This window comes from Carassius auratus, chromosome 28, assembly GCF_003368295.1.
Source record: "Carassius auratus strain Wakin chromosome 28, ASM336829v1, whole genome shotgun sequence".
In the NCBI taxonomy this organism is placed as follows: domain Eukaryota; kingdom Metazoa; phylum Chordata; class Actinopteri; order Cypriniformes; family Cyprinidae; genus Carassius; species Carassius auratus.
The window spans coordinates 23,643,216-23,658,889 of record NC_039270.1 but is presented as its reverse complement, the minus strand read 5'-3'; the positions used below and the strand labels follow the sequence as shown (position 1 = coordinate 23,658,889).

Below are 15,674 nucleotides of genomic sequence, written 5' to 3'. Positions count from 1 at the left end.
ATCATCATAATTAAAACAACCAACCAACGACTTAATTTTTTTTTTAATACGAATTTCACAATTTGAGTTGAATTACTGAAATAAATGAACTTTACCTCGACATTCTACTTTATTGTAGATTACTAAATTGTGTGGTTCCAAGTCTGGGGCAGTTTTTTATTTTATTTCACGTTTTAAAAGACAAAGCATGCCAAAGTTAAATTAAATGTACAAATAAGAGAATGGATCATAAGGACCGTGCAACTGTGCTACATTTCAGTCATTTGATCAGCAGAGTGAAATGGAATAAAAGTAGTGTAATTTGATGAAAAAACAAAAACATGGTAGATTTAAACGTTACACCACCATTTCTGTGAAGCTCTTCACGTGAAATACATGATGTAGCCCAGGCCAGGTGTGCATCCATGCACCACTTCCATATTATTTTAAGAGGAAATTCTTTAGGAATAGTTTTGGAAACGTTAAAAACATTATCAAATATTTGTAAAATATTATCATTATTCTTAAGGTGTAGCTAACACAAGCACTTGATAGTCATATTGTAAAAAGTAAACGTAGCCTAAAGATTTTTTTTTTTTTTTTTTTGAAGCCATACTTAAAAAATAAAAATAATATTAATACAGTTTTAGTCTTGTTTGTATAGTGAGGTATGTGACATTCACAGGAGGGTCATTTTCTGTGGTGTATGTCATTGGGCATATGTTTATGCACTGCCACACGCGCATGATGACAATCCAGACCACATCATAGATAGCCTGCTGCCAGTAAGGATGCGCTCTCCCGTCCTTTGCATGTCGTTTGCACTCCAGTGCTTCGTTCTCCAAAGCGCATCCGAGTATTCTTCCAAATCCGGGCTGGAATACGAATTCGGTGACTATCGTGGCAAGTTCTGTATCGACGACCAAGGTTTTGTTTATAGCATCGGAGAGTTTTATCATCCGAGCTCCACCGCGTGTCCCTGCACCTGCACAGAGGACGGACCCGTGTGTGTCAGACCCAGGTGCCCGCGTATACACCCGAGATGCACGCGCATCACATACAAGTCCTGCTGCCCCGTGTGTGAAGCTGTCAGTAAAGTTTGTGTGTACGGGGGCAAAACTTACAGAATACTGGAGGAATTTAAGGTGAGTCGATAAAATACATTGATTGCACTATATTGTTCTGCCATGGACATTTTATAATGATTATAATATTTCGTTTTGATTATTTTTTGTTTGTTTTGTTTTGTTTTACTAACGTTCTTAAGTTTATTATAACAATGCATAAATTATAATATGTAATGATGACCTTTTGCATTGTTTGGTTTGTTTTATCACAGGACATAAAAATTGGGACATCATAAAAAATTGCATAATATCTGTGTTATGTTTAAGTCTAGTCAATGAACTAATCTTTGTTGGATAAAAAAAAACTTACATCTGTCAGACACTTAAAAAAAATTATAATAATAAATAATAATAATTCTAGAATACGGAACAAAACTAAGGCTAGAAAAAAAGGCTAGAAAACAGTCACTAGTGCAATATCCTAAAAGTTAATCTTCTTTACCCCTAAACTGTTACTTCTACATTAAAACCCCTTAACTGTCACTCCGTCCTGAATACGGTACGCCTAAGTTTACCTCACTATATTACAATCTAATCTAATCTAATCTTGACAAGTTATATATCGTTGGAAAGATCTAAGACTCCCAAATATATTTTACCAATGTTTTTTGTTAAAAATGATGTAGGAAAAGTGATAGATTAATTTATGACAAGAGTGAACCCTCAAAAATCTACATTATAACAGGAGTTTTGACCTTTGTTTAAAAAAAAGACTTCTTCGTTGCCTTTTTCTCTATCACATTTTAGAAATCATCAGAAATTATATATCACTTGAAAACATAAGATCCAAAAATTCATCCTTTAAAACCCATTTTAAAATCAGACATTTCATTACCATAATTAAAATGGTACATCAATATCATGTTACAAAATGTTTTAGTCATGCATTATGAAAATGTAGGTTTGTATCATGCACATTCAAGTCTATCTTCAAAAACGTGAGTGACAGTTCATTTAAAATACTCTGTATTTTAATATACTGTATCTAGTAAAAGTGTTTGAGTACAAAGAAAGTATTTTAGATGAATCCATTCATAGCTGTTGATCGAAGACTCTCTGACACTCTGACAGTATATGTGATATCCCTGGCCTATCGATCAATATGTCCCCAGTGAATTTAGATTGTATAATCCTGAGTGAATCTTTGTTCCTGTTTTAATCAGTTGTCACCCTGTGAGCGCTGCCGGTGTGAAGTCAACAGAGAAGTTTACTGCACCATATCCAGCTGCCCTACCTTACATTGTGTGAATCCTGTATACGAACCCAACCATTGCTGTCCTGTGTGCAAAAATGGTGAGAGGTTTTACACATGCAACATCTCACGTGCATATCTGCTCCATCCAACGTCGCTAACAATAACGTAATGTTTTAACAAACATCTGCATCTGTCTAGACCTGTTTGTGTTCTGAGAGGCCTAAGGTTGTATTTTGAGGATCAGTAATGAAGTTTGTTTGATGGTGTGGGGCGCCCTCACCTCTTTTTGATTGATTTCTTCTTGATTACTGCATAGTTGATGGTGATGTCATGGGAAAATAATGATGCAATGGAATTGTTCGATGGATTGCTTACTACCATGCCGTCTATAAATAGGAACCTGTCCACGGCATGCTGGGATGGCGCACTGGGCCATCCCTGACAACAGAAGGCATGAGGTGGACAGATTGTGTGTGTGATAGTTTGTGAATGTAATGTTCATATAGAATCTGACAGGTAATGTGTACCGATTTCAAAACTAAAGATGCTACATACTAAATATCTATTGCATTTTTGTGTGTATATGCCTGGCAATTTCTATACGAGATCAAGCATTCAGTAGAAAATAGTTTTTAAAGGGATAGTTCTCCCAAAAATCCTCACCCTCATGTTGTTCCAAACCTGAATGACTTTATTTATTCAGGAGAACACAAAAGAAGATGTTTGTTTGGACTCCACTGAATTGTCTTCTTTTGGGTTACACTGAACATATAAAGTCATACAGGTTTATACAGAGTTACTTAATACAGACTTTTTGGTTGAGCTATTCCTATAAGAGAAGCTCTAATTCTAACCAAATCCTGAGCTTCATGCTCTCCGTGTCTCTTTTTCACAGGGCCAAACTGCTTTGCTGGAAATCGTGTGATCTCAGCAGGAGAACGTGTTGAGGTTGATGAGCGGACGGTGTGTTTCTGCACTTACCGGGATGGAACGGGGCAGACGTACCTTTACGCTACCTGTGTGGAGCGCCAACAAGCAGACAGTGAAGCCAGTGACTCCGACAACACATCCAAACAGAGGGAGGAGACGGAGAAAGAGAGAGAGAGAGAGAGTGTTCTCACCCAGGCTGGATGCCATCCCATGAAGAGAAGTGTGTCTGGCACCAGCTCTCCTGACAGGCAGGAGGGATAATTAAAAATTGTAATGGTAAAAACTAAAAACTCAGGCAAGTTCTTTCTTAATACACATTTAAGAACATTTAATTACACTATTAAAATCACCCATGATAAAAAAAATTGCTGGTATTTCATTAAACTCTTCTCAATGTACTCCGTAGCCAAGTTCACATTCGTCTTGGGTGAATAGACACAACGGACACAAGTATTTGGGGAAACTCTCTAAGCAGATAATGAGGCCGGAGGGATACCGTGAGCATCTCAATGTCCTTCTCAATGTCCTTTGTGCATAATTTGTCTCTCATAACAAGAGTCTTGCAGAGCACCATGCAGGTGTCACAACCTGCGCTGGGATAACTGCCAACACTGACCTCTTTAGCCAACCCACCATCCTGACCCAGATTGGCAACCCACTGACAAGCAACATGCACTAATAAAATCTTCCATTACTATACATAGCACACTTGTTGTTCAGAAATCAGGGTCAGTAACTTTTAAAATAAATGAGTTTATGCAGCAAGGTCCCATTAAATTGATGGCATTACATACATTGTAAATGTAAAAAAAAAAATCTATTTCAAATAAATGCTGTCCTTTTGAACTTTTTATTTATCTAGTAATCCCGAAAATGTATCACGGTTTTCTTGAGCACCAAAAAAGCACATTAGAATGATTTGTGAAGTCACACTGAAGACTGGAGTAATGATGCTGAAAACTCAGCTTGGCCAGTACAGGAATAGATAGATTTAAAATATGTTAAAATAGAAAGCAGGAACTTTAATTTATTTTGAATGGACTCCAAACTTCTGAATGGTCGTGTGAATATGTGTTTATTACTGCATATCATGTTGTATACTTCTTACTAAAATGCAGTTATGCAGCATTATATTTAAATGTGGAACATTGTATTAAAATATTATTCCCCATTTTTCCATCTCATTTTTGTGGCATGTTGTGTTAATGGACACATTACACACTTTTGAAGTCTTGAATATTTTTTGATGTTTAAATGATTTATTCCATGTCAAATATGACATGTTATTTAACAATATCAGTGTTCATTCGGATACATTTACAAATGATCATATTGTATAGATATAACCAGTAAAAATATGTTCTCCTTAAAGAAGATTAACATTCTTGTTTAGATAGGAAGTGGAGCATGCAATAAAAAAAAAAAAAAAAAAAAAAAAAAACATTTTCAAAGGGCTGGTCAAAAGGAAACATTTAAGTATATTTAAGTATAAAAATTATCTCAGGGGTTGAGTTGTTTCCCCTTGCTCGTTATGTAAAAATCTGAATCATTGCATTTTTTTATGTTTTGCTGATTTTAACAATTTAAATGAACACTGCAACAGCTAATTCACAAAATTGAAACATAATGGCAACACTCTCTTGTCTTTATGAGTTGCAAACATGAAAAAAATTAAATAAATTTTTTTTTTTTTTTTTTTTAAACTGAGTCAAGGTTTTTAACAATTTTTTATTCATTTTTTTCTAATTTAATAAACTTGTTACTCACAAATTATGTTATTCACGCATGTCTTTTAGTATTTGGTCTGTCCCTTTGATGTGAGCCACACTTGAGCCTCATGAACTCCACAAGTTTCCAAACCTGATGATCATTTCCAGTGTGTCAGATGAACACATCACTGTATATTTGCAATGTACTCGCTTTATTTGGATCATATGTCTGGAACTATTATTGATTTTTAATTATTAACAATATCAGAAAGAAACAGATAAATTAGAACAAGAACATGTGGATAGAGAAAAAAATAAAAGGTGATTTTATATTAGAGACTAAAAGTCACAGCAAAAATGCGTTAAGAGAGCAAACATACATACGGCTCACTAGGTGGCGATGTAGGGATGGTGGCTTTGACGCGCGCGCCGGATGCTGTGAGAGCTGTGGCACGCGCACGATTATATCCCAGCATTCCTTTCTGTCTCTTCCTCTTTCCTTTTCGGCGACAATGTCTAAGAGAGGTAAGAAACGCGCCTGAGAATCCACACTCATCCTTCAAATGAGACACGCTGAAGGCTGGTGAAGCACTGAACGGGTTTAACAGATCATAGAGAACTTATATTTTCGATATATTATCGCCGATGGTCAAGTACAACTTAGATTAAAACTAGTTTCGAGCGTTTGCCGCTAGCGAGAGAAGCCATGTTTGCTAGGTACACGGACTCCAGTCTCGTGGTGCCAGAAGTGTCCTGTTTAAACGCTTCGTGCACAAACTTTACTCTGCGATAACAAGTTTTGAAACACGGTTTAACGTTAACCGTGGTGTGAAATAAGAAATGTGACTATTAAAAGTAGTAACCGTGTGAACAGTGGAGCGCCAGCACGCAGCGGAGCAGCTCTCCGTACACAGATGATGGCGCAGCGCACATGTGAGAGACTCCGTGATCGTACACCGGACAAATGGACAAATACTGAGGTTCATCGATTCTGAAGTATTACTGTCTTCATTACAAACGTTAGTTCACTGCTGCAACTCACAGCCGGATCGATAGCGATTAGCATTAGCCATTTGCAGACCTGAAGGAATGGTTCGTCCTAAAATGAACACGTTGTTATAAACTTTAAACACTTTTTATTTATAGAAAACACTGACCATTGAGTAGAATGACAACTTAAGCCACCATTCACTTTCGCTGGGTGTTTTTGATGGCAGTGAATAGTGCCCGATACCTCGATCACTGTAAAGAGTGTTGCACCAGATCTGAATAGTTTAAGTAACGTTAACTCAACTGACTTGAGGCTTTACAGGGTTAACTGATAGTGGCACAACTGTTTGACAACTCTAGGTGTGAATGTATTTGTAGTTGGTATTTAAAGTCACTTCATTTTGGCAATCAGTTATAAATGAAGTCACTGGCTAGCTAAATAAAAATGTGTCTGGCATCTTTTTGTGTTCTGCTACCGTTGTAAACTCTTTAACACGTTCATCCTCTTGTTCAGGACGTGGTGGGTCATCGGGAGCCAAGTTCCGTATTTCCCTGGGTCTCCCAGTGGGAGCGGTCATCAACTGCGCCGACAACACAGGTGAGAGATCTGCCAGTATTTGGGCTCGTTATCCTTCTAAAAGCACTTGCTTCGTCTGCTCTGTGGCTGGGTGAGTCGTCAGTGAAGGAATAGTAAACCCCATTGCTCTTGGGTGAGATGGCAGTCACCATGTGCTGTTGAATCTCAATCCGTGATGGGACAGATGTACGCTTGTTTCTAATGATGCAGCTGAGGGTTAGCAGACCTTTGTCTAACTAACTTTAGGTATAAAAATATAATTGAATATACGGAGTTGGTGTTTGCTCAGCTGTGGCTTTTTTCTCACTTAGGTGCCAAGAACCTGTACATCATATCCGTCAAAGGCATCAAGGGTCGTCTGAACAGGCTCCCCGCCGCTGGTGTGGGCGACATGGTCATGGCCACAGTTAAGAAAGGCAAGCCAGAGCTCAGGAAAAAGGGTGAGTGTTTGCTGGACCTGATTTCACATTTCGGGAGCCTGAGCTTTTTAACTGTAAATAGCAGGCTTTGTCTGAGATATTTGAGTTGCTGATCTGAATTAATGGTCTAGTATATGTATGCTTATACAACTCTTCCCTTGTAATCTAGTGCATCCTGCGGTGGTGATACGTCAGCGGAAGTCGTATCGGCGAAAAGATGGTGTGTTTCTGTACTTTGAAGACAATGCTGGGGTCATAGTGAATAACAAAGGAGAAATGAAAGGTGAGTTGTGAATATAAGATCTTGTGTTATACCCTTCTAAAAGCACTTGCTTCGTCTGCTCTGTGGCTGGGTGAGTCGTCAGTGAAGGAATAATAACCCCATTGCTGTTGGGTGAGATGGCAGTCGCCATGTGCTGTTAAATCTCAATCCGTGATGGGACATTTTCTACTTCAGACCTGTCATTTTTTTGCATCTTGATGGTTTGCTTGTGTGCAGTGCTAAGTTGTTTTTGTCTTCTGTAGGCTCAGGTATCACGGGACCCGTAGCCAAGGAGTGCGCAGACCTGTGGCCCAGGATTGCTTCCAATGCCGGGAGCATCGCCTGATCGCTAATCTGGCTTGTCGTTTTCAATAAAGTCCTTGAAGTTTACATGTGTGTCACTGTCTGTTGATTCCAGGGACTTTGGTCTTGATGCTAAGTTAAAACTGCAATATTTTAAATTTGTTAACATTTTATGATATAACATGATTATAGATTTAATCCAAAAATTACAGACTCTTGAGCATATTACTTTTTTCTTTTTTCTTTTTTGTCAGTACATGTGGTAAATGTTTGTGATTTAATATCTTGAGTATTGGCATTTGACATGAGTATATGAAAACTACATTTATTCAGTAATGCATTAACTTTAAGAACCTGCCTGAAATGTTACTCCTTAAATTAAAAATAGTTTTTAATAGATAATGAAGTTTTGTCTTGAATAGTTACTGTGAAATTAATATTTTAATATACTCCCAGGTTTAAAACCTTGTATATAGATTTAATCTGTAAGGTAAAAAAAATACATTTTAACTCAACACGAGATGATTATGCACAAATCCAGAAAATACAAAATACACGTTGTTCAATTGTTTTTGAGATGTTACTTAATACAATCCAAGCTGCAAGTCTGTATAATGATGATCAAGTCTTTTTAAAATAGGTAAGCTACACTTTTGTGTGTGTTTTAGTAATGTTATAGAGTATATTGTGCATATATATATATATATATATATATATATATATATATGAACGTTTTAAATGAGCTTCGCTGATTTGAAAATCAAAATTTCCCGCGAGCTCCAAAGCTTGAATACGACGCGTGGTTGTTATGGAGACCAGTTTGTTGTGGAAGTTTGAGCTAGCGAGTTAACCTTAGCTGTACTCGTATTGATTTGCTGAATTTCTGTCATTTGAGGTAAATAACATCATCAGTTCTCCTCATAAATGTAAATTGGGTATCTTTTCACGAAGCAGTAAGAGCAGGTATGGAGAAGTCTGGTCTGATAAATTTCAGTTCACTTGAAAAGGAGCTTCAAGCGGCGCTGGAAGCGGACAGGAGATATCAGAGGGAGAATGAAGCCAAGTTTCGTGCTTTAAACCAAAATGTCGCCAGCTATGAAGAATTCAGGTACGGTTTCGATTTTTTGTACTGTAAGATGTACATTTAATAGCTGTTAAATCTAGTTTTTCTGCATCTCATTTTTACCGAGCAACAACTCAATGTCATTAAACTAAAAATAAAATCACACACACGAAATGATACATGAAATAAAATAAACGTTAGCTGAAATAAACAAAATAAGATAAATTCAAAATATATAGAAATAATCTACCAATGCAAAAGTTATAGTTTAATAAAAATAATCAGTATATGTATATATATATATATATATATATATATATGTGTGTGTGTGTGTGTGTGTGTGTGTGTAACGCTACGTTACCTATGTAACGTTATAGACATTCGAAATTCGACTTTTTTTTTTTTACTTAAACTGAATAAAATGATAATGAAAACAAAATATTAATCAAAACTATTTTTTCTTTTTGTATCTTAGTGATACTAAAGTAACAGTGGTGTCTCCGTTTTATATGTAATGATTTCAGGGATATAGTACTTGCATCTCACTTGAAGGCCCTTGACAGAAAGGACATCTCTGGTGCTCCTCGAAAGCAGCCCTGGAATCCCATTGCTTTTGGCACAAAGCATGAGAGCGCTTTATCTGAGGAGGTCCAGGTGAGACATTTTATGATACAAATCAGCTATATGTTGTCCCAATGCTAGGTCTCACAGTACATCATCTCACCTAAGAAAGAAGTGTATAAATAACTAGATTCTGGATTTACTTCCAGCCGAAGTTATCTGAGATCCAGCCAAGAAGTGCGTCAGAGTTCATCCGTGAGTGGCGCAGGTTTGCGGGAAGTTCACTGGAAAAGTACAGTCTCCTTGTGAGTCTGGGAGGCAAGGCTCTGCAGGAGATCTTCAGGACTGAGGTTGGCCTTGGTCTCCTCGGCGAGTTCCTTCTGATTCTGTCACAGTGTCTGAAGTCAGGAGACGAGGAAATAGTGATCGGCGTGCTAGACGGCCTTTCCAGCACTGGCCGTTTTGGGCTTAACCTGTCTCTTCTAAGTCAGGCAGAACAAAAAGCCTGTGAGGAGCTTTTCCACCAGCTACAAGTTACAGCAGGTGATTCTTCTGACACGTCATTGGCTCGTGAGGCAAGTCTTACAGCAAAACTGAAAGCGTTGATGGGAAAATATGGCATCCAGAAATAGTTTGTATTGAATTTCCATTGTACCTTAAACAGTTTATATTGTATTATATATCCTTTTTTGTAGTTGTTCTTTGTGCTGGCAGAAAAATATGCCAAGAAAAGTGCTGGCCATTTGTTTTTGGGCCATTTGCCCATTGTTATATTCTGCCTATGAGGCTCCCGAAGACAAGGAGGACATCTTTGCCAGCAGGGCCTGTCCTGCATTTCTTGTCTTTGACTCTGCTGCCTTCCTATCTGATATGACCATTGAACTTCCTTGTCACTGTAAACCAGAGGAGACTCATTCAGTGGTGTGGTACTATCAGAAACAAGTTGGCTCCATGAACACCAAAGTCCTCACAGACTTTGAGGGCACTACAGTGGTGGAGTCATCCAAAGTTGGCCGAGGGTCCGATCTGCGCAGTCGCTTTTCCATCCGTCTGTTTAGTCTCCTCATCTTCAGGGCGCAGAAAGCCGACTCAGGGCACTATATCTGTGGCACAGCCTCTGGTGAATTCTTCTACGGCTACGATGTGGATGTCCAGGAGGTCCGTCAAGTTTTGTTTCCTTGGAGCGTCAAACAGAGGACTCAAGTACAAGAAGCAGAGCCCCTCAGCATAAAAGCTGAAAAGTTTCAGGTGTTCACCAGGTACGAGCCGTGGTCTAAATGTGACCGCTGTGACGTCCGGGGGGAGCAGATGCGTGGAGGACTTTGTTACGTCAAAAGCATTTACCTCCATGTACGTTATCAGCGTGAATCGGACACAGAGGCTCCTTGTGGTTCCTCAGCTGTTCCCCAACAGTTGGCCTTTCTGGTAGTGGCTACGGAGCCAAGCTTGAGGTGAGGAACTGTCACACCCCCTGTCCTCCAAAACCTACGACATCTCCAGAGAGACAAGCTCTGCTAAAGTTCCTCGAGTTTGACGATCGATCTCCTTCGGGTGTCACCATCCACTTTCATAGCCACCCCACAGGCTCTGATCTGGTTATGACCTGTCCTGGTGTCAAACCGCAGTACGCTGTGGCCTGGGATAAAGGTTCAGCACCGCTTCACCGTTCTCAGTATATGGAGGGACTGAATAAGACGTCTCGTGTCTTCATCGACACCGGTCACCACCTACACTTCAGACCCGTGCGGCTGGAAGACAAAGGCTCCTATTTCTGCTGGCTCCAAGGAGAGCTGGCTGCAGAGAATCAGATTGGGGGTGTATCTGCGCTTGGGACGCTTGCGTCAAATCTGGGACCCAGAGTCTGTCCACGCGCTAAAAGTTATACTTGCTTGCTACGCTGGCATCTCTGCTCTGTTTCTCCTCACTGTGATGGTCAGATTTATTTGGCAGATAAGCAAGGAAGAAACCTCTGCAGATATTAACTTGGGTTTGCTGTAGTTATACTGATGTACATTTAATGTGAAGTGCAAGGTGAAATTGAATAAATGTGCTGCTTATTGAATTTTCTGAATTTGAATGTATTTGTTTTTTAACAGACTTGAGAGTGACAAAGGAAATAAAGCACTGTGTATGTTTCTTTTATTCTGAAAACATTTAAATACTAATCATTGAATACAGAATTGTAGAAAAAAAGAGAGAAACATTACATATTGTACAGTGAGGGTTCAAAATCATTTTTTTTCTAATTGTTTTTAATATATATAATTATATATATGATAGTAATGATATATATTATATTAATTATATATATATATATATATATATATATATATATATATATATATATATATATATATATATATGATGTGAATAGTTCCCACAGCAGTGCTCTCTTAATTTCTATCTGTGCATACTCATCACTCATAGTTTCTGTAAAAATTATGTATAATCGATAATTTTCTAATTCAAGAAGACGTAAAAGCTGATTGTTATCTTTTTTTAAACAAAGTTTTTCTAGTCGTTTGTGATTCACTGAAATATTTTAGTTGTAAAATAAAAGTAAATAAATAGTTTTGTATATTTTAAAATATTTTATAGAGCTTGGCATAAGATCTTTTACATTTACAAATCACACTTTTAAAATCTCATTTATTCAAAGTAAAAAAAAGTGTTGTAATTAAAATTATATATATATATATATATATATATATATATATATATATATATATATATATATATATATATATATATTAAACTCATTTTATTGGGAGCTTCTTATGATTTTTCTGCTGTAAATAAGGCTTAGATTTTCCATTTTCTGTTCAGATGTTTCACATTAGGTGGTCACCATCGCTAGAGGGCGTGATTGCACCGCTGATGGGACCCACGCTTGTGAAACCGCTAAGTAATATTAATATGTGTAGAATTATGTTATGTTTCTAGAACTATAGTAACTCTGGCTGCTAATTTATTGCAGGTTTATTTGTAAATGGCAGGACGTTCTTGTTTCCGCGTCTTCACAGAGGCCTTGATCAGATACGTGCTTGCAGCATTAAAGCAGAAGTGTGCTGACAGAGGAAGGCAGCGGCGGGTGGATGGGGTCTGACTCTGAGATGACTGACATATATCAGTAGACTGCTGTCGCATACAGGTTTCCGGAGCTGTTCCTCAACGGTCTGTCATTCCGTCTCGCGATGAAGGATCAAAACTACTCCGAAGAAGTTACAAAAATACTGGAGGAGGCCCCCTCCGCTCGCAAAGCACTTTTAGACAACTATAACAATTTATACAAAGTAGCGGAGTACTGCGAGAGCAACTACCTGCAGGTAAGACCGCTTCACACCCACACACAGATTGAATCTGTCACCGATAGACAAATGATGACACGTGTCATTTACAAAGCAACACTTTATTTACTTTAACAGTATACTTGAGTGATACGTCTGTGCGTTGCCATTGCCTATTTTTTATATATATATATATATATAAACGCGTTAAATGTATTGTATCGTCGCGTTTATCGCAGCGTCAGCATTCAAGATAAAATCAGTTAAACAGACATATAACCTTGCGTTTTACCACTTTCCTCTGCCCTACGTCCCAAAACGCGGTGTTTGCGAATTGCTCGCCTATGCAGAAATCAGTTTTTACAGTCAGCATGCTTACTCAGAGGTGTTTTTAGGGTGTATTCATTTTCCTCAGGAGTGTTTGGAGTCCCTCAGTACACTTGACGAAACCACAGATTAAAACTTTTACAGTTTGAGATCTCATCCGCTCACACTCACGTCGCTATTTGTGAGACTGGTGTTCAGTTGAAATGTGCTGTTGTACCGCATTCAAGAAGATAGACGTACAAGTGAGAAGATGAAGCCAAGACTGTCTTCCTTACAGTAGAGACAGTGTCTGACTCGAGCCGTGTGTGAGGTCAAGGTTTTTCACATTACGTTTGCTCCCCACAAAGACGGCAGAAAACGCTTAGGGGATGCATTAATTATGAAAATATAACACCGCTAAAAGTTTGGCGTTTAGGAGTAGGTCAGTTAATACCACTGGCACTGTATAAAAACAACATAAGTAAATGGAAACAAGAACAAAATATGAAAACGACACACAAAAAAAGTTTGTTCCCTTTTTTTTAATTGCTGCAGGATGTTAAGGTCGTGTATAACATGCAACACCATGACAGCTAATATTATTCATGTAGCCTACATTAAGATGAAGTTGGTTGAAACATGATTTCATGTCATCTGTGGTTAATGATTTAATTAAAGTAGGTTTGTAATTCTGCAGGCTGGAAATGACACCACCAAAGCCCTGGAGGAGACCAAGGCCTTCACCACCCAGTCCTTGGCTAGTGTGGCCTATCAGATCAGCTCTATGGCCACCAATGTGCTCAAGCTTCTGGATGCACAGACCCTGCAGCTCCGCAAGATTGAGTCCTCCATCAACCAGATCGGACAGGTACCCGACCCCATTTTGAGATCATTTTCAACATGTTCCTTTATTTTGATCATGTTATCACAGTGCAGTCATTTTTATCAGTGTAAATTAGTTCAGTCCTATCATGCTGACTCTGAAACTTTGCCAGCTTTACAATGTCATTTCATGAAAAATGGATGTTGTCCTTCAGTTGCCTTGAATTTTTTTTAGTTTTTTTTTGTGCTGGCTCCTTATTTCCCTTAGTAATTGAAAACTGGTACAATCTGAATTTCGTCATACATCACCAACACATGATGACAGCTGGCCTTATTAATTTTTTTATTTATTCCACTATAGCCCATAAAGCAAAGAAAAAATTATATAATAAAAATAAAACAAAAACTAATGTTTTTGCAAATATTTGGTTTCTGCAAATGTAAAAAAAAAAAAAAAAAAAAAAAAAAACCTGTTGTAGGTATGATAACACTTAAAAACTACATTTTTTAAATACATATTTACAAATTTCTTTACATTTTTAATTCTATTTTTTATTTTAGTTTCAAAGTACTATTCTGCATCCTATGTTTATAGTATGACTATGTTTTCATTTAGAAGATGACTGGACTTCTAAATGATTAAGATTATGACCTTCAGTTTTGTGATACATTTTAAGTGAGCAAGAATCTGTGAAGGGTTTCAAAAAAGACTCCCACTGTCAAGTGGTTAAGGACAGAGTACTGTTGTAGAAATGTCCCAAAGCTCAGTGTAGGTAGTCACTGTTTGGGCCCCCTGTCTCCCGGGTGATAATACTCCTTCCCCCTCGATTCCCTTGGCTCCTCTCACTGCGGCTGGGACTCCAGCACAGCATTCCAGCGCGCTCCGTGCCCAGCCTGCCTAACCAGGTCACCTGAGGCAGGGCTAAAGCGGGGGTAAGCCAGATCCCAGACTTGGAATGAAAGGACCACTGTTCTCTCACTCAGAAACAAAGTTTGAACCCTGATTGATGTTCTCCATTGTCTGCCCTGTGCCCAGGAAGAGCTGTAACAAGCAGGCCTGGAATAATGGTGCTCCTTCTCACCCTATCTGAGGGCTCACAGAGGAATGCCAGATTGGTGTTTCAGGGTGTAGGCCTATCTAATATCTTCGCAAGGTCCAACAACATCACTTCCTCCTACATGACAAACTAAACTTTTACAGAGGGAGTTGAGTAGACTGGAACAGTCTAATATTTATATTTATATTTTTAGTTAAGCTTTGTTTCACTTAACACAAACAGCAGATGTACCATTGCTGAATTGTGAACTAATACATGGTTAGTAAAACAAATGTAAAACTATACATTGAAATATTAGTTAATTGATTAATAAAGCTAAATGTGAATCCATAGCATTAAAAAAAATGCATTATCAACAACAATAATTTATCAGCCATTATTAATAAATATGCCTGGAGCGTCTGTTGTGTTTGCTGAAAAATAATTATAAATCTTTCCTCAACAGATCCATAGTATAATACAAAAAAATATATTTTTGCTGCAAAATGCTACAAAGACCAGAATCAGTGTTTTTCAGAGAAACATTTAACGATTGATGACAGTGCGGCATGTAGATTGGGAATATTTGTTCATTTATCAAAAAATATAGTTTTTGAGATTTTTAGGAGTAATTTTCCTCCCCATATCTGTACTTGTATACAGACCGTGGACATGCACAGGGAGAAGGTGGCCCGCAGAGAGATCGGCGCTTTCACTGTTGCCAAAGAGGGTCCCACGCAGTCATAAGGTTGTCCCCCCAGCAAAAAATAAAGAAGCCAAGATCAAGTACTCCCGCACACCCATCTCTTTCTCTAGCCTGGACTCAGTCGGACATGGCGTGAAGGTGAGCACACATATCATTTCATAAAGTGGGTTTGCCCTTCAAATTGTGCTGCCAAAGTTATGCATTGGGGTGCTACACTGAGTTATGTATCAACAGTGCCATTAATTATATACATGATGCTTTTGTATATTTAGTGTCTGAGGTGAAAAACATTCAAATGCAGTGGCAAATACATGACTTGGAATGAAGAAGAGACAGTGTTTTTGTGTTATCCCAAACATTCAGTACAACTAAATTAGATTTATTTGCCCCTGGTTTCCACA

At 38.1% G+C, this 15,674-nt stretch overlaps 3 protein-coding genes and 2 pseudogenes across 3 annotated transcripts; all 5 read left to right on the top strand.

Moving 5' to 3' along the window:
• Positions 1 to 589: 589 nt before the first annotated feature.
• On the top strand, positions 590 to 3,492 carry LOC113047402 (von Willebrand factor C domain-containing protein 2-like). The gene is made up of 3 exons (XM_026208754.1): positions 590 to 1,124; positions 2,270 to 2,399; positions 3,197 to 3,492. Exons 1-3 carry the CDS (start codon positions 771 to 773, stop codon positions 3,490 to 3,492), a joined length of 780 nt encoding a protein of 259 aa, XP_026064539.1. The 5' UTR covers positions 590 to 770.
• A 1,835-nt stretch (positions 3,493 to 5,327) lies between these two features.
• Positions 5,328 to 7,578, top strand: LOC113047266 (60S ribosomal protein L23). Its single transcript, XM_026208621.1, has 5 exons — positions 5,328 to 5,465; positions 6,445 to 6,528; positions 6,819 to 6,947; positions 7,096 to 7,209; positions 7,452 to 7,578. Exons 1-5 carry the CDS (start codon positions 5,453 to 5,455, stop codon positions 7,532 to 7,534), a joined length of 423 nt encoding a protein of 140 aa, XP_026064406.1. The 5' UTR covers positions 5,328 to 5,452; the 3' UTR covers positions 7,535 to 7,578.
• A 704-nt stretch (positions 7,579 to 8,282) lies between these two features.
• On the top strand, positions 8,283 to 9,775 carry LOC113047264 (coiled-coil domain-containing protein 103-like). Its single transcript, XM_026208620.1, has 3 exons — positions 8,283 to 8,599; positions 9,079 to 9,208; positions 9,325 to 9,775. The coding sequence occupies exons 1-3, from the start codon at positions 8,457 to 8,459 to the stop codon at positions 9,745 to 9,747; spliced, it is 696 nt and encodes a 231-aa protein (XP_026064405.1). The 5' UTR covers positions 8,283 to 8,456; the 3' UTR covers positions 9,748 to 9,775.
• Positions 9,776 to 9,804: 29 nt separating this feature from the next.
• Positions 9,805 to 11,261, top strand: LOC113047269 (Ig-like V-type domain-containing protein FAM187A; annotated as a pseudogene).
• Positions 11,262 to 12,190: 929 nt separating this feature from the next.
• On the top strand, positions 12,191 to 15,453 carry LOC113047265 (abl interactor 1-like; annotated as a pseudogene).
• Positions 15,454 to 15,674: the final 221 nt, after the last annotated feature.

What these genes read in the sequence shown, in the direction of transcription:
- LOC113047264 (XM_026208620.1), top strand. Translation starts at nt 8,457, where the DNA reads ATGGAGAAGTCTGGTCTGATAAATTTCAGTTCACTTGAAAAGGAGCTT. An exon ending in GCCAGCTATGAAGAATTCAG is followed by an intron (nt 8,600 to 9,078) that starts GTACGGTTTCGA and finishes TAATGATTTCAG; the next exon opens with GGATATAGTACTTGCATCTC. An exon ending in CTTTATCTGAGGAGGTCCAG is followed by an intron (nt 9,209 to 9,324) that starts GTGAGACATTTT and finishes ATTTACTTCCAG; the next exon opens with CCGAAGTTATCTGAGATCCA.
- LOC113047402 (XM_026208754.1), top strand. Translation starts at nt 771, where the DNA reads ATGCGCTCTCCCGTCCTTTGCATGTCGTTTGCACTCCAGTGCTTCGTT. An exon ending in GAATACTGGAGGAATTTAAG is followed by an intron (nt 1,125 to 2,269) that starts GTGAGTCGATAA and finishes TGTTTTAATCAG; the next exon opens with TTGTCACCCTGTGAGCGCTG. An exon ending in CTGTCCTGTGTGCAAAAATG is followed by an intron (nt 2,400 to 3,196) that starts GTGAGAGGTTTT and finishes TCTTTTTCACAG; the next exon opens with GGCCAAACTGCTTTGCTGGA.
- LOC113047266 (XM_026208621.1), top strand. An exon ending in CAACTGCGCCGACAACACAG is followed by an intron (nt 6,529 to 6,818) that starts GTGAGAGATCTG and finishes TTTCTCACTTAG; the next exon opens with GTGCCAAGAACCTGTACATC. An exon ending in TAACAAAGGAGAAATGAAAG is followed by an intron (nt 7,210 to 7,451) that starts GTGAGTTGTGAA and finishes TGTCTTCTGTAG; the next exon opens with GCTCAGGTATCACGGGACCC.